Genomic DNA, 27,256 nt, shown 5'->3' with positions numbered 1-27,256 from the left:
ACAAACAATAGTACACATGACACAACATAGAAAACTAAAGAATAAACAACACGAACCCAACCAAAAAACTAGGGGTGATATCAGGTGCTCCGGAAACGTAACGTTTAATGTATTTGTAACATTAATTTAAAGTGGCTTTAGCTGTAAAATATATGTTCACCGATTTGATTCAAATTCTCATATTTAAAAAAATGTATTCAAGTTATAAAAAGTATAAAACAAATAATATACCGAGCATGGGCGCGATAACATGTAAATTTGTTTCGTGTGTTTTTAAGTCTAGACGCCGAATACGTCCGGTTGCGATGATAAGCGATAGAAACTTAAATATTGACATACATATATATGAGAGTTGTGCATTTGGATTTTTCTATGTCTGTTTTATTTCATATTTATATAAGCGTTTTTACCTGTATAAAAACGATTTTTTTATGAATCGAATCAGTCAACCAACATGATCAAATGATTCACCGTTGTTTCACTTACAATGTTTACTTTTATTAACCTTTTAATAAATGAACACGAACCATGCATGCAGTATCCATCTCTACCCAAGGGGTTTAATTGAACTTCACATGCATTCGGATTCAATGAGGTCGAATCATTCACTTGCGAGTGGATAATTCATCAACAATGTTCCTTAGCATATTTTGACTATTTGAACCATACTGGCTGCGATATATCATTTCACTATTTCACTTTCATTAATGATTGAACAAAAACGAATACTAATGTTTATATTTTATATATCTCCAGCTATTTTTTAAACATAAATGAGGCCATTAGTTATCTCGTTTAAATTGTTTTTCATTGTCATTTCGGGGCCTTTTATAGCTGACTATGCGGTATGGGCTTTGCTCATTGTTGAAGGCCGTACGGTGATCTATAGTTGTAAATTATTTCTGAGTTATTTTGGCCAAATGTGGAGAGTTGTCACATTGGCAATCACACCACATCTTTTTTATATCTACATAATATTATACTTGTACCACGTAAACTTTGATTCCATGAGAAGAAGTAAACAAAGACAAACTATCAACGCATAATTATTTTCACATGCAGCAAAATTATTGAAATCAATCTCTCATTTAGTATCAAGCTGTAATTACGGTCATATGGTCCATCGCACATCATCGATGGACCCATCGAGGGACCATATGACGTCAGCTTAGACCATTTTACTTTAACGTTCCTGAATATAAATATATTTATTTATAAAATTGCAAACATACAAACAAATAATCCTACCGTTTCATTTTCGGTGCCAATAGCATTTCTGACTCTTTGTGGTGCTTCTGCAAAGAAAATATTGATATTGATTGCGCAATCAAAGGGCATAATATAAAATCATGCACATTCATCAACCCTTAGTATAGTAACACAATACAGAAAGAAAATAACATTTCATCATCTCATCAACTATCATTCATTTTAACAGCTTTCGTAACATTTTACCAAACGGTTTATTGTAACACTGTATTTATCTACATATGATGCAATGTTGCAAATGCAGTGGCATTCTACTATTTGCATTGTATATGAAGATCACGTGTTTTAAATGTTATTTTACGTATCCAAAACCTTTATTTTGACGGTCAATAAAAATCTTGCAGGTATATTATAACGTATCGACTTCGTCAAAAGTCCATGATTAATAAATATTTGCCACTGAACATAAATAAGCAACACACTTACAATTATCACGTTTGATTCCAATTGTTATCCATTAAGGCGACGACATTTTACGTCATGTGTTGTGTGTGTTTGACATACAATCTACATCAGTGTGGTGAGTAAGGCGAAAATGAAGACGAATATTTAAAACATTTTCAGCAGACACAATGACTTTATCAGGAGATACATGGATCTAGTTCACCCATAAACATTTTGTCTGTCCTCTTTGATCAGTGTTAAATAACAACTTTTTCTGGTAATGAATCCGATATGAATCAAATGTATAGTTATATATGATAACGAATCTGCGTTCAAAGTATGTTGCTAAAAAGTTTTAATGTGTAAATTATTGCGTATAATTTTTGAAATATCAAAACCAGAATAATCTTAACTTCATGTACGTTATTTTTATACCATATATTAATGTTTTTCATAATCATGATATAGATTTTGTCTTCATTAAAAATAAACTGATTTACCATCAATGACAAAATTAGCAGCTGCCAGACAATCTCCATGGAAATGGTTGAAAAGTGACTGTGCTTCCTCAAACGTAAATCGTCCTCTGAACAGCTCTTGCAGTCTTATTATCTATTGAAGGTAGAAACAAAATTATCTCTCGCCGAATAAACATTTCGAAAAACATATGTTTATAATAGTGTGAATACATGCAAACATATATTGAAAAGAAAACCAAATTCAGAATATAAAAGATTTTACTTTCGCTCATTACCTTGTTATGAGAGAAAGAATGAAATGAGTTGTTGGTTATACAGTATATCACCGAGAATTAAAAAGAACGATGGAAAACCAAAAACGACGTACGGCCTTTACTATCAATACTAAATCGCCAGAGTCTAAAAAACGCAATTTAAAATACAAAATGTTTTATCAACATCGCCATTCTTTAAAAGAAAAACAAAGGTAGTTTACATTTATACTATATATATTTATAAGATAGCGTATTATAAGTTTTTTTGACGTCAATTCATATATCATCTTCTAGGGAGTTATAATGTTTTTGCCAAGTAAATTTACATTTCTAATTTAATTGCATTCCTACTATTAGTTCAATCAAATTGATCCGTTAAAATATTATTCACATATTTTCCATTGAAAGTCAATTTCACCGTTATCTATTCATGCACGATACACCGACAAACATGCATGAGATCCCCTGGTTCCAAACAAATTCAGACTTTAAAAAAACTTAGCTATTATTTCTGTTTCTTATGCAAAAGAATATTAATAATGTATTAGAGATTGAATGTTTTTATATTAATATATAATAAAGTTGCGCGAAATTTCATGATTGACCTTGACCTATTTACGGACTTTAATTAAGTTGGTGATATAATCGCCCCATTTATAACATCAATCGCTTCTCGACAACATGTGTTTAATTCTGTAGTAACTATACCAGTATAATACATGCTTAACATCGCTTATTAAAATCTTCAAAATATTTGTTTTTTATTGTTTTATTTCTCTTACTGCTGGTGAAATGATATGTATTATAACGTAGCTAGTTATAGCTGTGTAATGCCATGACTTGTAGCATACAATTTGTTACCACATCTTCAGATGATGAAGTTAGAAAGCAGTTAGACATAAAAGTCATACCCCTCAAGCAAATTGTACCGTATTAAAGTTTGCTATTCGTTCTAGGTTCGTCTTACTAATATCAATTAATATAGCTCCTTGCATAATCCGCAGCTTATAAATCCATATATTGATTTACTTTTTAGATTGGGCAGACTTGGTGAAGCTACATGCATAAAAGGCTTTAAATGCTCCAAACAAAAAAGGTGTGCCAATCTTCGCTAAAGACGTGCAGACCTGAAAATGTTCTTCCCGCTGACAAGTTGGGGCTAGATTAATATCCATATCTACGTTGTATGCGATATAAATATACGACAAGGAAGTAATAATACTGTTTGATAAATCTTGTTTATCTAGATATTTAGAATAATTATAGATTAAACGAACATCAACCACTAGGTTTTCAACAACAAGAATATAAACAAAACCAGAAAGACATTTTTCCATCAAATTACAAACAAATGCCTTATCATATCTTATATCAAGATCTAAATGCTCTCGCAATCGTCGTTACTTCTTACTTCTAACTAGTAATACATATGACATCAAATCTTCAGATAAAAATACAAGATTTTAACCCTACGACAAGTTTTGCTTTTACAATGTATTTACAATACCTCATGATCGTTATCCTCCATTTACATCTACTTTTAGGGTCCTATCTTTTTATATACGATTATTCATTGTATACTGTTAACGTAAGGTCAATACCAATCTTCAGTCTATTATTAGATAAATGTATTTTTGAAAATATTTGTATACAAAATGAATTTTTATAAAGGTTTAAAAACCAACTCAATACAATAGACATAATTTCATCGATATATTCGGATCAATGCATGTAAACATTGTGTTGTATTCTTATTTTTAAATTAGTTAAATTTTGAAAACTTTTCTTGTTGATTATTGATCACCGTAATTACCAATTTTAATATTTTCGTTATCTTAGTATATTTGATTATATTAAATAATTACAATAGAGTTACTGTTCAAGTCTTTCAATTTATAATATTGAGAAATGTATTATTGCTATATTAGTTTGAACATTTAAACAGATTAGATAAACCTGATATTTCAACATGATACAAAATTGACAGTCCAGATTCGCCAATTTGTATCGAAATATTTTTGAAGATTAAGAGTTATAGTTTTATATCATTTGAGAAACTTAGAATATCATTAAGCTATACGAAACTACAGATTATCCATGTTTAGATTCAGGGTATGTGTCTCCTGCTGTGTATACATCAATAATCGGTGATATTATTCAACCTACTCATGATGATGCTTGTAAAAAACTTATTTTACATCGATTTCAGTCAGTAGTTAAATTTTCTCACTATGATCGAGCCTTAGCATTCTCAAAAGGAGATTGATGGAAAATGCGATAAAAGTGGTTTATTTTGTTCCAAATACTTTACACCAAGACAAGACGCGGGTTTTTCTCCGATTTTCTAACTCTGTCGTCCCCCACCCCCACCATCTGGTTGCCATCACAACCTCATCCTTATTTTTCAAGTGTGTTTACTGTTTGGTCTTAGAAGATCTTGCCTTATATTTCAGATATTTTATTTTTATTTTCTATATGCATATAAAATTTAAGATAATTAATCATTTCAATAATACGATTTTAGTTTAAAACAACTATATGCACAGGATTTTTGTTTATATCAGCTTCGATTTTAAAGATAACCCGGCTTGGATACAAAATACACAAATAACGACACCATTACAAACACATTCCCATTATTCATAAACCCTGCATGATTGATTGATAGATTGTTGGTTGCTTACCGTTCAGTGGCCATCCTGCATGAAAACCTGCTATTAATCCATCAATTACATTACCTAAAAATCCATAGTACGGATGGTCATTCAAATACTCTGATAAACTGTTAGTTTTAAAGTGGAAACTGAAGTCAAAACTAACATAGGGATCTAAAATGTCTTCAAGTTGCCAGATCCGAAACTCTGGGGCTCATATGGTCTCTGTTTTAAGTAAGTACAACATATATAGATTTCCCTTTTACAAATCGAACAATTATGACTATTGCAACATCTCATAGCTGCGCATCCTCTGATACCTGAAAATATTACAAATTTCCCGAATTTCCCAACCTAAGAGTAGTGTTTCTAATAGACCATTCTGCTGCTATATAGTAAAGAGGCATATGAGCTGCACATTAACAATAGTGAAATTCGTAGAAACATATACCTGGGTAATAAGTGGTCATATCTACATTATCCCTCCTATAGAAATCACATTACTTCTCCGTTGGGGGAAGACAAGAGCACGTATAATATAATATGAATATAAGATAAATAATATACTGACAACGTGAATATTAATAAACACTTCTGTAATTACTTGATGAAAACCTAATTAGCCTAGGGATGAATGAAATGAATAGCCCCCATGTAAATTATTTTTTCAGACCCGGCATGAAAAGGGTTGAGTATAAGGAGTTTGTACCTGATGTAATGTTTCCTCAGTTGGGGAGAAAGGCAGTGATTTCAGCTGCATATCACCTTGTATTCCGAACACCACAAACTACCTGGTTTTTCTACTAGCTGCAGTCTCTGATATAGAATTCCTAGAGAAGGCTGCATATCCTTCATATGTATGTAGTAGGGATAAATTTCTCCAATTGTTGACATTGTCACATCGTAAACTTCCGGTTGAAGTGAAAGTAGAAAAATCGACTGCTTTATGTTCTGTCAAGTATTTTCAGAAACTTATAAGATTTTAGATGATTACTAACTTCCGTTCGGTGATGAAACATAACATTTCCACTGAAGCAAGGGTGAAGAAAAATATGGACGCCCAGTTAATAAATTTCTTCGGTCCATTTAATAAAGAAGTGGAATTAGAAACCATGTGGTCCTCTGTGTACTAGCTGATGCATTGTGGGATCGCGCACTACCATATATGGTGTAGCTTGAATTTTATCTGCTAATAACGAAATATGTCCTCCATTTCGATTATATTATCATTATTGGTAATAAAGTCTTGAAAAACAATATTCTGCCTGACACATTTTCCTTGCATTTAACGGTGCTGTTATTAACTGCTCGGTTAATCCCGACTATTACCGTCCCATACATGCGGAATGAGAGGTCTAAATAGCTACTGAGAAGCAAACACATTAACTAACAACTAACTAAGTTGATAATGAAATGAATAATTAACAGCATCTTTACAAGCAGGTGCAAATATCAATATCCATGTTACAAACCTCAACTTCAATACAAAGACGCTCCAAATGTACCATTTAACGTGTTTAAAAGTTTCGGTTTTGATTTGCATCAAAAACTAATATAGCCACTTTCAAGAAAATGAAAAGTAATTTTCTTGAATTAATTTTCCACAAGTACAAATATGACTGCTAACAGTGCAATGCTCAAACGACAACTGACCATCCTATCAAAATTATATACAGATGTTTCTCTGATAACATCAATGCTGTCATCCTGCTGTTTCCTATCTATGATCTAATACCTATCCCTTAATCTCTTAATTAAGACAAACTGCCAAGCTGCCAAGCTGACCTTATCATTAATGAAAATAAAACCAGGGAAAGTACATACCCTAGGAATTAACAAATATGTATAAACTCTAATTTAATTTTTAAATTACCATATAACAACCGTCAACAAAAACCTGAGGAAATTGCATAAAATCCATAATAGCCAAAAATGTATAACAAACTGCCAAGTTACAAAATAAGTTTAAGGATGTTTACTGCTAAGTTTAAAAATAAATAACTTTCCATAAAAATAGTATATATTGATAGGGGATTAATTTAGGAATCAAAAAAGCAAAAAAAATATAGCGGTCAATGTGCTTGTTTTCGAGATATTAGCCATTAGAATTTTGGCGGGAAAATGTTCTCTCTTGATTTTTCTTAGCATTATCATTGACCAGTTAAAGTTCTCAAAAACTATTAAAAAATAAATAAGATTTTATAAGACTTTTACAAATGGCTTATCATTATAAATGTAAAAGATTTATAAAGAGAAAAATGGGGGTTCATAGGCAAATTTTTTAAGGCATTCAAATGGATAAAACCAGAGGATTTCGAAAATCTGACAAAAATTCCAAAACATAACAAGCAAACATCCTTAAACTGTTTAAGCATGTAAAATGCAATGATACACCAAAACCACCTGTTTATATTAATTTAACTTTAAATGTTTTGAAGTATATTAAAAAGGAAATATGCATATGTTTCTTTTTTCCCAAACCCAATGTTTTTTGTTTTTTTTTTCTCAAAAATTAATTGTTTCATCGGAAAGTACTGACAGAGCTTAAAATTTATTGAATTTTTAACAAATGTGATTGCATACCTGATTTAATGGTAAACGGTATATTTGCCAAAATAACAGGAAGCATAAGTAAAAGAGCTTGCACTACAAACATTTGTGTTCAGTTTTCAGTTAATTTTGGACAGGCTGAATAAATAAAGACAACAGTAGTATACCTCTGTTCGAAGTCATTAATAGAATAAGAAAATACAATTACGGGTTAAAAACTTCAAACAAGGAAACCACATACATCAATTATAAGTGGAAATCAACAGAACTACAGTGAACTGCTACAAATACAAACACCAACATGCATAGAAACAGAGAATTATTAGATAACAACTGCAATATTCAAGACTTGATATAGGATAAGCTGAGAAGATGACGCATATTTAATTCCAATCTGCGACATCTTGTTCTGAACTATTGGTCATACGGTGATTTTAAACAAACTGTATATTTATTTAAATGTCTTTGAATCACACGATTTACAAGAATAATTTTATAGATACTTGGCAGTTTGACAACCCAAATGTTGATCATTGAGAATCTGCATTTCTCTTTACTTGAGTAAGTGATAGAAAGTTCAGCTGTTATGTATCATCTTCACTCTTGATAATTCTTTGATTTATCGACGGACAATATATGATTAATTGTTGGTTGCATAACGTCCAACAGCAACAGGCAATATGAGAAAGACTGTTTTATCTCGTATAATTAGCAGATAATATATAGTTAGTCCTTCAGCAACGGTATCGATCCAGTGCTACAAGGATATGCAAGTTAAATTTAATAGATTTTTTTATAATTTTCAAAACTAAAACATTCTAAGCTATAGCATTTTCATCAGACTACACACGTTCCGATTATCTATTTAAACAAGTAAAGAAAAACCAACCATACCGAAAAGATGCTTATAAATATAAGATAAAACAGAATACGTTGTTCATTTTTCCACAACAACTATCTCTATATGATATGTCTACCTGAGATTAAACGTCCAATAATTTATAATAAATACAAAAATGGGAATGCTTGCAGTGCTACTTGACAGGCTATTTAGATATTCATGAAAACTAGAATTGTTAGGTGTCCTCACAGAACTTATGTATCCCGGTTAAATCAATACTTCTTAATTCCCCATGCACGAAGATTTAATTGTCCGCAATTATCAGAACGTCATTTTAGGTATTGTATCATTTAAAATTTTAAATTGCATTGTAACTGTAAACAAGTTATCCATTGTTCATTAATACATATTTATAGTAATATTGTTCCATAGGCAATCATACTACAATTCCTTATGTTTGTATTGTAATTGCTTCGTTGAAATGGAAGTTAATAAGTAGTAATTATATAATTACTTACATATTGGTCTCTAAGATTATTCCATGTATCGGAAATTTATGTAGGTTTTTCATATCAATAAGAAGGATCGCAGTTTGTAAAATTTCTAACTCAGCAAACTGTGACAATTGAGTTTAGTAAAAATATTTGCCAACTGGTAATTTGTTCTCTTTATGAAAAATCAAAACTATTTCCGAAATAAATGCTTATATAAATATGAGATACAACAATATACGTTGTACAAATTAAATATCAATGACCTCTATCAATATTTGAATTCTCACTTAATTCAATTGTGAACTTTCCATTTCTAAGTAGCAACATTCCAGAAGCACCTGCATACTGGGTATATATATCCCAATTGATACGATATTCCCATGCTTGCATTTCCTATCACGATTTTCATGATAGAGGGTTGTTGCTCACATGAAATCTATTAAACCAAGATTTCGAAATGGTGAAGTTGAAATCATCCCTTCGTAAATTTTACGGACGCCATCACGTGTTGGTTGACCGTTATGGAATAACCATTTCACAAATGATATCGGATATGTTCCTTACGTCTTAATTACAATACCCTTCCCTTTCATGAATGTGACCTACCGAATTAGACTATTTACCGGATTTGATATCACGTTAGCAACACGACGGGTGCCACATATGGAGCAGGATCTACTTACCCTTCCGGAGCACCTGAGATCACCCCTAGTTTTTGGTGGGGTTCGTGTTGTTTATTCTTAAGTTTTCTATGTTGTGTCTATTGTTTGTCTGTTTGTCATTTTTAGCCTTGGCGTTGTCAGTTTATTTTCGATTTATGAGTTTGACTGTCCCTACGAAACGCGCGTCTGACATATATACAAAATTTAGTCCTGGTATCTATGATGAGTTTATTTGGTATCTTTCGTCCCTCTTTTAATTCAAATATTATATAATTATAACTGGAGTGCTTCTCGAAAGGATATATAAATTTATCAAATATTAATAATCATCAATTGTAGCAAATTTTAGTATAGAGTCCTTAAGAAACACAAATATTAAAGATAAATCAATACTTCTAAATGCCAATGCATTTATTTACAATATTTAAGTTATTGCATTATTAATACTTATACACTGAATATTGTTACTGCGAATGTGTTGTATGCTGTTCTTTGGTAAATGTGTAAAGTCTATTGTCTCTTTGACAATCAGCCCATGTCACCTTATTTCTATATTATGGAGATTGAGGTTAATAAGTTGTTAAAGATTAATGACTAGATTCATTACTTATAAATTGATGTCTTAGAATATTGCCACTGTTGGAAATGGATGAGCGTTTCTTACATCGATTAGACGATAATTGAATGCAATGGCATTAACTCAACGAGCTGTTAAATTATAACGTATACCTATGACAATTCAGATTAAGTTTAAAAGATTAAAAAAACATAATAGGTAATTTGTTCTTCCATGTATTAAGCTAGATAAGGTTGCATAAGAAAGTGTAGCGAAATATGGCAAAAGTACATTGTATTTCAAATAGAGGAATAAAACACGAATTGTCAGATCAACTTTTAAGAAGAATTCGTGAAACTACCTCTGATGCCGCAGATCATATCTTAGCAACAATTAAGAATGATTCTAAATGTATGGACTTTCAATTCAATAGACACACAACGTCTACCAACAATATATTTGATTATCTAAATGGAGGAAAATTACACATGCCAGAAGACATATGTCCACAGAAATTCAATGAAGAACTTGAATTTTGGGGAATACCAGAAACTGAATTAGAATCGTGTTGTTTCACTAGATATGTTTCGTACTTTGACAACCTACAAGTTTTATCTGTTTTAGAGGAAGGGGAATGTAAAAGAAATACTATGTTTGAAATAGTAGCGACGATGGCCGGCGGTAACGGATGGAGGTCTGTACAAGCGAGAGCGTGGTCTGTAATGGAATATCCAACTTCATCTTTTTTAGCCAAGGTATTATTAATATATGTTGAAATAGTATAATGGTGCACGAAGATACCATTCGTTTCCATTTCCTGATATGGTGAATCAAGATATGATCATACCATATCTTAGTTTGATATATACTAAATAAAATTCTACAAACAATTTTCTCGAGAATTCTAGAATTACCAGACATGCAGAAACCAAATACCAACTGTTTCTAACTTAGGATGATATTAACATCGACGAAGGTTCGTTAGGCTAGTGGTCTTTTTTTATTTTCACCGCGGCAAATATTCGAGAGATAGATAAAAGATTTAAAACAGTGTCCGTGAACGTTAATTCAATTATATTTGTTACCACGTGTTTTAAATTATCAGGGATTTATTTCCATTTCCTTCTTGTTTTCGGTGGTTTCCTTTCGAATACTTAATTGAATATTTCCAGTAATAAAACAAAAAATGTAACATTTGTTTAAAAGCAGATAATAAATTAAGAGAAAAAACAGAAATCTCTTTTAAAAGTATCTTAATCAACTGCTATACTTCAGGTTGCAGTCTTGTAATTGACTGCTTCATAGTTTTACATGTAAAACAGCTGATCTTTGAAAATAAAAATATAAAAAAAAACGCTACAAAGAAAACAAATTTCATGTTCATATTATGTATGTCAATGTATGTACTAATGTGAAACTGTGATGTAATCGAAAAATAAGTGGGTCATTCCATGAAGAATAAAAAGTTACGTAACCCTGCAGTTTTTGGGATTTTTTTCTTCTTTCTGTTTGCTGTTTTCACTAGGCCGCACCACTTCCAGTATAAATGATATCCTTCCTCTTTCCTGGATTGATATCCCCAAAAAGATTTGTTTTCACTCTAAATATATGTTTCAATTCAGCATAAACCTATAATTAAACAGAAAAAAATGAGTCCAGAACAAAAATCAGAAAAAATGGACTTTTTCGTTTCCCTCCATGTTTTGACATGCACCGGAAACTTGAGTTGTTATACAAGACTGGTACCTTCAATTTATAGTTTAAATTGTAGAGCCTACAGATAAGATAATGTACCCTCATCTATCAGGGTAATAGAGATTCATATCTCTAGAATTGATATATCATTGTATCAACCCCATTAATTGTATAATAAATTATGCTCCTGTACTTGCTCTTGTGTTAGATGAAGCAATTGTTACTTAACAGTTTTAACGAAAAATGGGCAGCTATAGATAGTCAAGCGTCAATTCAAAATAAATGTTTCATTTTAAGGATGTTCGCTTGTCATGTTTTGCAATTTATGTCAGATTTTAGGAAACCTCTGGTTTTATTCATTCGAAATTTGCCCATTGACCCCCGTTTTTCTTTTTATAAATCTTTTACATGACTGTATGAGTATAAGACATCTGTAAAAGTCTAATAAAATTCTTGTTTTTTAAAATAGTTTTTGAGCACTTAAACTTGTCACAAATAAATTTATGAAATATCAAGAAAGAACATTTTCTCGCCAAAATTTCAATGGCTAATATCCCCTATCAATATCAATACTAGTGTTATGAAAAGTTTGTTATTTTGAAACTGAGTAGAAAACCTCTTGAAAGCACATCATAAATCCCGTTTGATATAAGTTGCTAGCTTACCAATACTGAAACTCTGTTCTTCTGATTAGTTCAATAGAGATATTCACAACATAGTTGTTTTTTTTTTCGGGAAAGTAAAACAAATTCTGGTGAAGTTAAATAAACAATTTCAGCTATTGATCATGTAGAAATCTCCCCCTTACAGGTATTATTAAATATGGAATTAGGAATAAAAATATCAAAAACCTCGGTTCTGTGATTTATCAATAAAATGAGATACGCATTTGTCCATCTACAGTCCGTGTAACGTAAAAGTTAACAATACGAACGCTGCCCGAACCATGTACGTACGCTTCCCGAACGGTGTACGAATGCAAACGAAACGCTGAACGAATGATGTACAAACGAAACCATGTACCATAAACCATACCATAGACGATAACATAAGCGCCCTTCTATCGTACATCGTATGGTTTTGCGTTAATCGTTTCATTTAGCGTATACCGTATCGTTTAGCGTACATCGTTTCGTTTAGCGTATATCGTATCGTTTAGCGTACATCGTTTTTGGCGTGCATAGTTTCGTTTAGCGTATATGGGTTTTTTTAAATATAAAACATGAATTGTGTTCTCTTAAATCTTTTTATATAGGTGATAATATGCGCAAAATTCGGATCAATCAACATTTTTTTTTAAATAGCCTAAGGTATCACCCTTTTTTTTCAAATGAACAATTCAAGTTATTTTAGATGGAAGTCGGAATTAATATAATGTTCTTACAAAAATATATTCCGTGTCTTAAGGTTGACTTTTTGTTCAAAAAGATTGTTAAATATTTGTTTTATGTATTTTCTTTTAGAGCATGTCTTTTAAAATCGACTGAATAGCAGTTTTATCTATATATGTCGTAATTAAACCATTTAGTTTTGTATTATAGATTTTTTTATTCATTTTAAAATCAGACGAAAAAAAACAAAATATTCGAGAAGTTTCAAACAAAAACAATTACTCATTATGTTCCTCATCAACTCTAAACATAAACCCCTACCAATGTACAAACGATAGTGTATTATTTTAAGCCCCAGTCCCACCAGACCACAATCGCACCACGCTCACCGCGATCTAAAATAAATTTAGATCGTGGTGGGGTCGCGGTATGAGCGGCATGAAAATGTAAATTGTCGTTGCTTTCATGATGCTACTACGTTCTCTCTACGCTTCTACAAAGATCCCACTACGATTATACCACGTTCTCACCTCGCTTATTCTGCGACCTCACTACGCTTATCAAGATCTTTCTACGCTCTTCACGTTCTCACTACGACCATACCACGAGTTATCCGATTGCAATACGATCTTACTGCGATTATAACACGTTCTTACCACGATTATACTACGTTCATAGCGCGATCTTACTACGTTCTCAGCAATAACGTCAACATCGTGTTCCATATAAATACACTATACAGTTCAATTCCTTCTATGTCTGATTAAATCGTAGATTTCTCGGAAACAATACAGTCATGCCACCAAAATCTACCAGAACACGTGGGCATGGTGGTAGGAGTTGATGTAGAGGCAGAGGGAGCAAAGTAAGGAATCCTGATCAAGCAGAGATGTCGGACCGACCAATCCAACCTAAATTACAACCTATTGCTGGTCCATAAAGCTCAATGACGATATTTTAGTGAACGATAGCAGAGATGACATAGATGAATCAATATATATAGGAAGATGTGGTATGAGTGCTAATGAGACAACTCTCCATCCAAGTAACAATTTATAAAAGTAAACCTTTATAGGCCAAGGTACGGCCTTCAACACGGAGCCTTGGCTCACATCAATCAGCACGTTATAAAGGACCCAAAATATTACTGGTGTTAAACCATTTAAACGGGAAAACCAACTGTCTAATCTATATAAAAACGAGAAGCATGGTTGAGCCGTTAGCGCAAATGAATAATTACATTCCAACAAACAAAATCTAGGGAGCTTTTTTATATATTTTACATGATAATGAGAATAATGGTCGTAGTGTGAACGTAGTCAGGTCGTAAGAAGAGCGTGATGAGAACGGCAAGGGCGTGCTAGAATCGTACTATGGTCGTGAACAGCGTGGTATAGTCGTAGTGGAAGCGTAGTTGGGTCGCAGTGAGAACGTGATGGTCGTAGTGAGGTCGTGAAAACGTCGCTGAGCGATCGTAGCGCAGTTTCTCCGAATAGAATCACGCTTTCGCTACGCTCTCGCTACGATTGTACAGCGACCTTTGCGATCTTACTACGATCTTAGTGCGCTCTCACTACGCTTTTACTACAACCTGATTTCGCCACGACCGCACCACGATTATTTTGAACATGTTCAAAGTTGGCCACGCTCTTCACGATCTTGAAGACCTCACCACGACCGTGATACGACCTTACTGCGATCTACACGATCGCACTACGATCATAAAAATTTGCATTTTTTTTCACAAATCGTAGTGCGATCGCGGCCTAGTGGGACTGGGGTATTACCTATAAATGCCCTTTAATTTAAACAATCATCATTCAACAATTGTCCGGCAAAAAACTAGACCATTGCCTTCTATTCCTGATTTTTCTTATACCATTTTCCTTTATTTTCTTTTACCATTTTCCTCTGTTCTTTATTTTGCCCGTTATTCTCTTAGACTATTCTAATTTTGTATTTTTTTTCTTTATTTTCCTGTATTTATACCTCCTTTGTTCGAAGCAACCCATCCTAAATATGCATATGATACACACGGTCTATAGGTCTATAGGTCAAAAAGAAGCATTCAATACTTATAAATACATTTTTTTAGCTAGGATTATGAAAACACGATTTTTATCAAGTTTTTTTTTAATTTACCTGTGCACTCTATTTTGGGACCTCGTGTCATCTTGAATGATACATTTTATTGTGTAATGAAATTGATTAAGGAATAACGCAAGACTGCAGTGTAGCCAATCAGAATAACGTATTATAATTCAATTCAAACCTTTATTGCCATAACACTACATATTTATAGTATGTGACACAACATATAATGACACATACATCTAATGTTAGTATAACACTGTAAATGTCCTCCTGATGATACATCTAATAGTTACCACTGGACATTAAACAGCTAACTATAATTTCATCCGCCATATTCTTAGTTTTGTTATAATGTGAAAATCAAACAACATGATGAAACAATAATTATTGCAGATTTTCACTAGGGAAATTATGGGAAATAATTGTAAACAAAACCACTCAATCACATCCCTACGACACAAATTAAAGTCTAGCCTTTTCACATTAAAATACGTTATTTTTTATCTATTTCAATCTATTCTGAATGATTTTAAACAATTTCAAATCAAACGGTCATTTTTCTTATTTGCCATAAAAAAACAATTATTTTCATTTCTTATTTTAAACAGATCGATTGTTTTTCAATGGTCGATGCCTGTCAGCATTTACAAAACCGTGTTTGCCAGAAAAAAGCTACATAGAATAGGAAAATAGCAATGTCTTAGAAATACTTGGAGTTCTTTTCTAATTTCTGTTGAAATGTGGTGTAATGCAAAGTGGTCATTCCTGAATACTAATTTGTACCCATCAAGCATCTGGGGTTAATAACAAATCTATGGACAGTAGTCTCTTTTTTTAAGAAGATCGCTAGAAACCTTAAGTTAATCGGAAAATGAGCTATGCACGATGAAAGGGAAAAGTTTGGTGCGTCGATAAAAAATTTCATGGATGCATGTGATAATTGTAAAATGTCAAGTCTTTAAATAACATCCATTTGTAGAACTGATTATTTCGATCCTTCAAATATGTGTAGAATAATAATAAAAAAATATTATTTAGTCTCTTTCATATAAATACTGTAGATTTGTATTTGATCATCGATTGCAAACATAACGTCCAGTGAGAAATATTTCATGTTTTCGTACAAATCAACTTCTTTTAGAATACAATTGATTGGTTATTTAGGTAAATGATTTGCGAAAGAATAAGTGGAACTTGGCCATAACCTTACCTCTAAAATAAAAAAAAAATATAAAAAGGGTAGAGTTATTTTTTAATTCTGTATTTTAATCATAATGGACTTAAGCACTTTTTACAGTAAAAAAAAATAGTTTTAACACCGACAGCAGGAATCACAAGCGACGCTGGTTCCATAGATATCTTCAACGAATTTTTATATACGTTTTACAAAACCACCAACGGTGACATTTACCATACGATGAACGAACGATGAACGAACGATGAACGAACGCTGACCGAACATTGTACAGACGCTATACGAATGATGTACGAACGATGACCGAACTCTACACGAACGATTACCGAACGCTGTACGTACGATTTCCGAACGAAATAAGTGTTCACTTTTACGTTACAGGGACTGTATATGAATACTTATGAAATAAAAAGTGGATTTATGATTGCAAATGAAAAAACTCTCATCTCGAGACCATATGGCTAAAGTAAACAACTATAGGTAAGCGAAAGTCCTTCACAAATGACCAATACTGCAAGGTTAGCAGCTAAAGCCCTCGACAAGATAAATGTAAAATGATTCTGAAAGGAAAGTAACAGTCTTATTGATATATAAATCAATAACTAAAAAAACAGACTGTATGGACCAAAACCAACAACCGATGAATAATAGTTCAGAGCCAATATCAGGTTATAAAAAAGTCATTGTATCGAAGACTAAAAGGTCAATAAGTTCACTTCCAACATCCATATTTGATCTTAAACTTAAATTAAATACATGAATGAACATTGAATTAATTTGGTTGAACGTGTCTTGAACCCCATTAACTAACTCTCGGGAGATCGACTGTAATCATTATGTGTGTGGTAAATGCTTGAAATCATCATTTCTGACAAGCCGTTAATGGAAAGTATGATATAAAAGACCAAACCATGTTTTTGCTATCTATTAATCCAATGAAAAATCCATCATTTTCTGCTAAAGGAAACGCCTGTGATAAGTATGGAATTTGACATTTTACATTTGTTTGAGATGTTCAGCCTTTGGTTTTTGCCATTTGAGTCCGGTATTTTTGTTATTTTACTACCTGTTAATTAACTGTTATCATTATATGGGATCAACATGTTTGTAAAAATCTTTTCTATATAACAGCTAATTGATCAAGTCTGTAGTAAAGACAGATTTTATAATTCTTGTCTATTGATTATAGTTGGCTTCAGTTCATAAAAAATTACTTTAGGAAAATTACAAACTAAAATAACAGTAATTTCATTAAGTATGTCCTGGAAATTGACACATCAGAAAGAGATTGTTAACGAGCTTTGAAAAACCAATATATATTTGGAAAGAAAAACATGTTCGTCTTGCAGCAATCCCCAACTATACACATCTTTAAAAAGCATATGAAACGAGCGAGAGCGGTAAACTTTTTCCTGCTGACACTTTGATTTTTTTACTCACTTTCTGACTTTTTGATTTTTTATTTATCTCGAACATACAAATATCCGACCCTCTTTATTTGGGGGGTTTAATACCGAAAATAAATAAATGTGTCCTACTTATGATTATCAAAATCTGGAATTCACAATTTTTTTGGTAAATTTTGTTTTTCGCCATTTCAAAGTTGGTTTAACCAAGGGTTAATGCCCGAAGAATATTTTGTTTAATAATAGGACAAAAAATTGTAGTCGCCCTATGTCCCCCTTGGGACGAAGTGGATTAAGTCAAGTAAGTCAGGACAACATACTACAATGTTTCCATAGAAATAGTAAAGATAACACTATCAATACAAACTACTTCTGTTTGACACATTACATTTTAATGACTAAAAAATTACACAAACAGGATGCATTATTTGATATTATAGAATGACTTTCAAGTAACCGTGATTGTTTAAGAGATCTAACGAGAGCAATTATGACGGACAATATGGATTAGTTTCAAATTACTTTTTGTACAATAAGCAGAAAACATTACCATAAGACACAGTTAGTAATAAACATCGATTAATATATCATTGGAATTGTTAAAACGCACTGTAATCCATTTTTATCCATGGACATTTATTCCACTATATCAATCTAACATAGGACTCAAATGCTATATATACCAATATATAAAATCAGATGTCCCAAAATTTCTGAATTATAGACCTGACGGATTTGATTTTTTATATTGTTGCTTATTATATTCATTTTAATACAATTCTTTCCCGTTGTAAAGTTCTTCATTCGGTAAGAGTGAAGATGGCAATTCAATTTCCCAATCACGATGAAATGACCTATTCTTACATGGTTGCTGATTGGCTAAAGACTAGTGGAAAATTTATATGCATGACGAGTACAAATAATCAAAAAATGTAAGAGGTAGGTCTGAGATCTTTTTCCCCACGACGCATACTTTATTTCGTTTCCACAAATTGAAATTTCAATTTATATTCGATGAATATTACCATGTTTCTAATGTATGACTATCAGTTACTAGTATGCTGTTTTGAATATTCTGATTTAATTGAGTTGTTGTACACAATCCTTCAAGGGGCACTAGCTACGAGATATATGAAAAACCTAATATATTTGTTTTTAGGCTCAATCAGTAATGAAATACAAATAGTGAAATAATAATTCCTTTTTAGTAGCCAATAAGGTTCAATTTTGTTAAAATAAGCAAAAAAAAAACATTGATTATTAATTATTCACTTGCAATAACTCGACCTCATTGAATTCGTATTCATGTGAACTTTAATTTAACCCCTTAGCTTGAGATGGATAACACGTGAATTGTATGTGTAAAGTTATTTAAAGGAAGATAATGTCAACATTGAAAATGAAACAAAAGTAAATCATTTGATTGACTGATTCGATCTACAAATAAACTTTTTAATACAGGTAAAAACGATGATAAACATTTATTTTGTATCTGTAATATGAAATTAAATAATCCTAGAATAATTTAACAGAACGTGCTTGCTTAATCTATTTATATCTATATGTATGTTTACATCGCTTGTATGGTCATCAGATGACTATAGAGGTCAACTCGATACATAATTAGATGGCGTCTAGACTCAATACACACGAAACGAAGCTACGTATATTCATCTGTGTGCCTTGTTCATTGTTTGATTTAGACTTTTAATAGTTTGGATAAATGTTTTACATTGTTATAAATCAAATATGAGAATTTGATTAGAATCGGTGAACATGAATTTGACAGCTAGCGCCCCTTTAAGTAAGTGAACGCATGGTCATTTTACACTTTTTTTCCTGTACCAATCAAGCTCGCTTTATTTATTGAAACTAATATACTTTACGTAATGAATGTATGAAATATCCAATTTCAAAATCCGAGTCAATCATGAGCAGTTTATTAACATATCGATAACTTAAAAGGGATGTTTGATTCTCGCATAAGTAAAGTTTGGCGACTATAAAATTGAAAATGGACATGGGGAATATGTCAAAGAGACAACAATCCGATCAAAGTACAGACAGCAGCCGATCACCTCCGATGTTTTTTTCAATGCAGTAAGATAATCCCGTACCTGGAGGCGGGACTCAACTGGCCCCTGAATAAACATGTGTACTAGTTCAGTGAAAATGGACGTCTTCTTAAACTCTAAAATATATAAATGAATTAAATTTTAAAAAACATGCAAGACTAACAAAGACCAGAGGCTCCTGACTTGGGACAGACGTAAACATGCCGTGAATTGAAATATATGTTTGAGATATCACTCTCCTCTACCTCTAGCTTATGTAAAAATATTTTTTAAACAATCTATTTTAGTTTCTAACTGTTGATCACAGTCATATGCAGTAGTGTATAATAACCAAGTTTTCTTTATTTTATTTTTTATTTAGGTGTTTTTATATATCAGCAATGCAATGGTTCTACTGTCTTTGTTTCTACTGGTCAGCAGTACACATCCATTATTTAGAAGAAAATTAACAAAAGATGAATGGTTTGATTACTTTACATCAGAGGAGGAGGAACTGTTCGATGATTACTGGTTTAATGATACATATCATGACGCATCAGTGGTACTACCACGACATGTTTACGTTGAAATCGATGCTTTTTGGTATCTCAAAATGATAACATTGGCGTACTTTACGATTGAAATTATTTGCAAGCTTATAGTGTTTCCTTTGCCGTGGAGAGAGTTTATCACATTTTTAAACTTCATAGACATTTTGGCCTTGTTTGTAATGTATACATCACTCATTGTAGATCAAGTGAATCCTAAAGAGGTATATAAGGATTCTGGTCACGATATTGTGTATTCACTGCAAGTATTTAGAGTATTTCGATTATTTCGATTGGTAAGGCACATCAGCGGGTTCCGAATATTGGTGTACACGTTACGTGCTAGTGTGGGTGATTTATTAGTTATGCTGCTAACCTTGTGTACAGCTGTTTTGTTGTTCTCGTCTCTCGCCTACTTCTCGCAAGATTCTGCCTTTGCACATATCCCTGACGCAGCATGGTGGGCTGTTGTCACTCTGACGACAGTTGGTTATGGAGATATCTACCTGACAACTGTCCAAGGCAGGCTAATTGCATCAACTTGTGCAATTACTGGCGTATGCCTTCTTGCTCTACTGATTCCGGTACTTGTTAATAATTTTTTGTTATTCTACTCTTATTATTTTGGAATAGAAAGACGACAAAACGCTAAGAAAAAAGTTCTCATGAGAAAATCGTCAGTTGCACCAAAGTAGGTAAATATCTTAAGCAAAGTGTAATAGTTTGCGTGAACATTTAGTCGATAATGCCTTTTAAACTGTGTCCGCACATAACAATTTAAAAAAGCACTAGTTTGTAGTTGTCCGCTATAGGTGTCATAACCGGGAATCTTTTGAGATAGATTTAAATAATTGTTTGCAGAAAACATCGTGACAGGCGTCTTAAAATGGTAGACAATAATAGTGAAATCTTGAGTTGATACAATAGCTTGTCAAATGTGGATAATATAAAAGAGAGCGTATCCTTACTAACATTGAAAATGTTTTCATACCTTTATTATATCCTACGTTGAAAACACAATTAAATTGTATGTGTGATACAATTTTTCAAATTGTTCTGGTCGTCCATTCATGATGATATTGATATACAGGGGAGTCATGGTTACAACATATACAAGGCTATTTTAATCATTTAATTGTAAAAATTCGTGTCACATGAATTAATCTAGTTGAGGAGTATTATGAAGTATATAATACGACACACCAATTCAACCAACATTTGATTATAGCTGTGTCTAGAATTGATACGGATGACACATTGGAAAATACATACCTTATTGCGTAGTTGTTATTCAACTATAGATACACGGGCAGTGTGCTTTACGTTGCTTAGATTAATAAGCTTCGGAAATGTGAACGCCGAACCTACACTGTTTTATACACCGTCGCTTTTTTCTGCTTCTGACATTTGTTTATCTTTTTATTATTGTAGTATTTGTCCATTTGTTTCTATTTTATAAATGTTTTTCAGTTTGCCATACTAGGGACTTTTATCAGTAACTACTTATGATACATATTCTGTGATTTGTTTGGATATTGTCATGTAAAAAAAAATCTTACACACTCATTTGTTAAGACGTTGCTTTTAGATCAGTGTTAAATCACGACGACCAAACATCCAAAAAGATTCTGTCATTGCATATTTATGCGATATCATGTTGATAACAAAAATTGGAAATTATAATAGCCGACTGACCTCATAATTTGTTGTTTTTCAATGTGATAACTCATACGCATTGACTGCAAAACATGTATTTGCATCTTCAATTTGGTCCACCTAAAGAGTTATAATTTAGTACATGGAATACATACATGTGAATGCAGTGTTTCTTATTGTTTTGTTTCAAAGAGTTAAACGAATTAATAAAAACTATACGATTTTTTAACATAACAAGTTTCTGTGAGAAGTCTGTCCTATTTTTAAGTAGTAAATTTCAATAAAATATACACTACTTTATTTGCAAGTCTATTACATTTAATTCGGAAGAACAATATGATTAAAAACATAAGGTTGATTTTGGTGTTTCATGAGTTATCAGTGTTTTTCAACTCTGAATCATAAATATTAGTTATCTTACATATACTTTTAAATGATTAAGGTTGTAGATTTAAAGAACCATTTCTTTTCTACGAATTGCCTTTACTTTTTGACGCACTTCGGTTTATAACGTCTCGTCGATAAAAAAAATAATATTGTCTTAGGGCAGGGAGATAACAATACGTGATTTCTTGCACATGTGAGATACTAGATAAGGATTGCTTTGACTGAAAATTCACATTTTCATTGTTACCATTACAATAAGAACTTTCAATATTGACGAAGGATAGGCAAGGCCAATACAGGTATGAACATCTCGTAGGTTTATAAATAAAAAGGACAAACACCAACACTTAAAACTAAAGCAACAGTTTGAGCAAGGAGAAAAACCATGAAAATACCTAGTTTATATGATGACATTTGTGATCGTCTGAAGAAAGGAAGAGGCTTTGTTGACTGTAAGATGTTTATATCATATGTATAGTTGTTGTATGTGATAAATCTTTAACAAGAATTATGTATAGATGTCGTAACACTATGACCTAAGTTTTAAATGTAAATAAAATTGAGAATGGAAATGGGGAATGTGTCAAAGAGACAACAACCCGCCCAAATAAAAAACAACAGCAGAGGGTCACCAACAGGTCTTCAATGTAGCGAGAAATTCCCGCACCCGGAGGCGTCCTTCAGCTGGCCCCTAAACAAATATATACTAGTCCAGTGATAATGAACGCCATACTAATTTCCAAATTGTACACAAGAAACTAAAATTAAAATAATACAAGACTAACAAAGACCAGAGGCTCGTATATTTATCTCTCCGATACACTCAAAATTGAAACGTTTTTTAAAACCCCTTTTGCAGCACGCATCCCATATTCCTTTTATTCCAAAAGACAGCAGACCAAAAATTCATTATCAGGAAAACGTACAGTCCAGAACCCTATTACCCTGAAAGCGTGCAAGAAAAAAATCATATTGTTCTGAAATCAAACAGTGCACAACCATATTACCCGAAAAAAATGCAATGTAGAACCCTAGTATCCTGAAAACACACAGCCCAACAGCCTTTTAACATGAAAGTACACAGCCGTAAACAATACTACTTAGAAAGCACACAGCCAAAATATACGCAGTAAAAAAGTGGTACAATTATGCAAATAATATCCGGCGGACACAACTTAAAATCGAAACCAAAGTCCCATAAACATTAAAAGTGGACAAATTTGGAAATACATGTTGACATTTCTGATTATAAATTTTGTCAATGTTATCCATTGGTTATTATTTTGACCCTACGTTTTTATGATTGCATTTAATAAATTGCCTACAGTTGAAAATATGAGCAACATGTAATACTCGTACTACATTTTTGGAATCTATGATTATATCCAGGTGAGCGATTCATACTCATTTGAGCCTGTAGCTGAATTGCCTTTGTCAAGTCTCTTGATTACAGTTGACATTTGTTTATTACTATTTAATTCATTTGATTGATTATGTTCACTACAACTATTCATATTGATGATCATAAAGGAAATTGTATAGATAGTTTGTATTTTTACAAAAAAATGTACCCCTATTTGCATTAAACCGACATATCATAATATCATATGTCATTACATAATTATAAAAAAAAACTATTGCATTTATAAACATAAACCTAAGAGGTTTAGCTAGCTATAAAACAAGGTTCTACACAAGAAAAGGCATATAACAAGTTAGGAATATGACAGTTGTTGTTTATTTGTTTGATGTGTTTTAGGTTTTGATTTTGCTATTTGATTATGGACTTTCTGTTTTCCTCAGAGTTCAGTTTTTTTGTGATTTTACTTGTTGTTATTTTTTTCGACTTAAAATTAAAAACTACAGTCATACAAAATGCAACATGTTTGTTCAAATGATAGTTTTCACAGGCTTTCATACTAGTTTAAAATGGTGGTGTTCTCCGACGTGGAAGTATTCATTATAACTGTACTTTCACTTCTTTTTCATCAACAACGTATGGACAAATGTGTTTGTTTAAATATGATTAATTTGTTTACATGCACATTTTTGCTCTTATGTGTTAAATTCCAAGGTGAACATTTCAAGAAACCTATACACTGGCAGATAATTTTACCTACAGTTCAAATATTAAAAGCTATATAAAATAGTACACACTATGTAATTATATAATAATGTTGTGTTTAACATTGACTATGCGAAAATAGTAGCCAGGGTGAGAGACAATAGTGCACGACCCGAAGGTGAGTGCACTATTGTCTCAAACCCTGGCTACTATTTTCCATAGTCAATGTTAAACACAACATTAATATCATTATTATACTGACTGTTTACTATTTGGAATAGTGACAGTAGTGTTTTTTAGTGTAAAAAAATGCGCTTTATGTAACTCTGCATATAGATGTATTTATACTGCAACTAGTTGTTTTTATTTCCTAAATATAGAAGCATATCTATATTTTATATAATGTCAATTTCATCATGGAACACTTTTTCCACAATCAGAGGTCCATTAATGGATAAAAAAGTTTGACATTTGTGTTACGATTAAAAAAGCTATGATTTTATTAATTTAAGTTGCAGTATAAACACAATACTCATATAACTCAATACCTTACAAAAAAAAAACAATGATCGCGGACCATATATAACTATTTATCTGTACAGTAAACAAATGACTTCTAAAGTATTCAAATAATGTTGGCTTCAACGGCAGTAAGCAGAAGTAAACAAAGAACAAAAACGTTCTAACAGAAACTACAGTAATTTAAAGTCTCTTAAAATGTCAGAGAAATTAAAATGAATATATCTTCTATTTTCCCCTGATTGTTCAATTGTAATAGTTTATTAATTGCTATGCTCATAAATCCAACCCACTTGTCTGTCAAAGCAACTAAGCTCCGCCTTTGCACGTGAAATTGACAATGATTGACATGAAAATCAATAGTCTGTTGCAACAGCAAGGCCTACTATTTTCGCATAGTGCAGTTAACGCTATATATTTCTTTAAAAAACTATGCAAAAATAGAGCAATTTTTCTATAGAAGAACATTCTTACAGGAAGTATAATAATGTAAGTTAATACTTTGTCTCATGTGCACTCATAATACTTACCTTTGTAATTTAATAGTGAAGATTAAATTTGCTTTACTTTGTTTTACTAATTTCCGTTCAGCAAAACATTTTCCAAATATTATGCATAAATAACAATTTATAAAGCAATATGGTTGGATTCATAAACAGAGAATATAGTTTGTCTACAAAAACAAGTACTCTACGACCATGAATTTAATACCGAATACTCTGTCACAGTAAGAAAACCTACAGAATTTATTTTACAATAATGGTGATATCTTTATATCATTAATTCCCTTGGCTAGGTATTCCGTAGATGTTTTTGTTGGAAGCCAATTTTGTAGCCGGAGAAATTCAGTTACGATCAGAAATGTAATGATAGAACTGATAGGAATCGAAACTGGACCCCTGGCACAGTTTGATCAAGGTATAAATTATATAAATGTATGTCTCCGTATTTTCATAGTTATTTAGATATCAAAAAGCCTCGATTAATCCTTCAATAAAATATTCACCTCTTACAAAACTAATTTTTCTAAGTTACGCTTTATCAAGAAATTCGCTTTACATTTACTGTGCCACGTCACTCTAAATATGGTTTCTATGTGTTGCTGGATAATAAAATAAAAAATGGAAATGGGGACTATGTCAAAGACAACAACCCGACCAACAGAAGTCCACCAATGGGTCTTCAACACAACGAAACAATCACGCACCAAAAGACATGCTTCAGCTGGCCTTACATGAAAATGTGTACTAGTTCAGTGATAATGGGCGACATTCTAAACTCCAAAACCTGTAAATCATCTAAAATTAAAAATCATACCAGACTACAACGGTCAGACGCTCCTGCCTTTGGACAAGCGCAAAAGATTCGGCGGGTATACATGTTTTGTGTGATCTCAACTCTTCCCTTTACTTCTAGTCAATGTTCATGAATAAATTAACACTAAGCAAAATGCACAGTAGAACTCTGTATAAAAGAAATCCGAGTCCGATGTAAGAACAAGTAACTAAAGACATGTTTAAGAAACTAAGCATAATAAGAGTGATACTTGAATGAACAAAGGACTTCTAGCAGTTATACTGGCATGCCAGCTTCAGACTTCATTTTAACCGATTAAAAGATTATCATTTCGTATGAAAATCTTGCACAACCCGTGTACGGTTAAGAACCATACCATTATACAATATATTAAAAGAACATAACCCGTATCATGCCAACAACTGGTTTTAGAAAAACTGATAACTTTTGGATTACCGAGTTATTGATATGCGCATAATCTGAAATGGTAAGAAAATTAAATATGTTTAACGAAAATTGTTGTTTGATTTCGTTAATACATGATAGGTAAAATAAAAAAAAAACAATTTCAAGGTGGGCTGCTTCTAGATAGAAGAGTTGCTTTTCACGCAAGACTATCAAGGAACATGACTCTTATTACGGGGTTTATTTATTTGTTTCTACCTGACTAAAAACACATGCATGCTAGCACCAGTCTACATTTGCAAATAGTCAAAAACAATGACTTCATACCCAAAGGACATGCCGCAGGCGGTTCATTTTCAGAAGAAGGATTACCTTGAGTGTGTATATTATAAACTATGATTGTATATATATATATAGATATAAGTACGTCTGAGCCAGTGAAACTCTACAACAGATTTCTCC

At 32.2% G+C, this 27,256-nt stretch overlaps 1 protein-coding gene across 1 annotated transcript; it reads left to right on the top strand.

Moving 5' to 3' along the window:
* Positions 1-10,421: 10,421 nt before the first annotated feature.
* Positions 10,422-21,975, top strand: LOC143050866 (potassium voltage-gated channel protein Shaw-like). The gene is made up of 3 exons (XM_076223971.1): positions 10,422-10,898; positions 20,301-20,480; positions 21,937-21,975. The coding sequence occupies exons 1-3, from the start codon at positions 10,422-10,424 to the stop codon at positions 21,973-21,975; spliced, it is 696 nt and encodes a 231-aa protein (XP_076080086.1).
* Positions 21,976-27,256: the final 5,281 nt, after the last annotated feature.

The sequence above is a fragment of the Mytilus galloprovincialis genome, chromosome 11 (assembly GCF_965363235.1).
Source record: "Mytilus galloprovincialis chromosome 11, xbMytGall1.hap1.1, whole genome shotgun sequence".
Lineage (NCBI taxonomy): Eukaryota > Metazoa > Mollusca > Bivalvia > Mytilida > Mytilidae > Mytilus > Mytilus galloprovincialis.
This window is presented reverse-complemented; position numbering and strand designations above follow the sequence as displayed.

Excerpts from the sequence above, each read along its gene's own strand:
- LOC143050866 (XM_076223971.1), top strand. The coding sequence starts at position 10,422 with ATGGCAAAAGTACATTGTATTTCAAATAGAGGAATAAAACACGAATTG. Across the intron at positions 10,899-20,300 it reads CTTCATCTTTTTTAGCCAAG|GTGTTTTTATATATCAGCAA; the intron begins GTATTATTAATA and ends TTTTTTATTTAG. Across the intron at positions 20,481-21,936 it reads CATATCATGACGCATCAGTG|TTTGCCATACTAGGGACTTT; the intron begins GTACTACCACGA and ends AATGTTTTTCAG.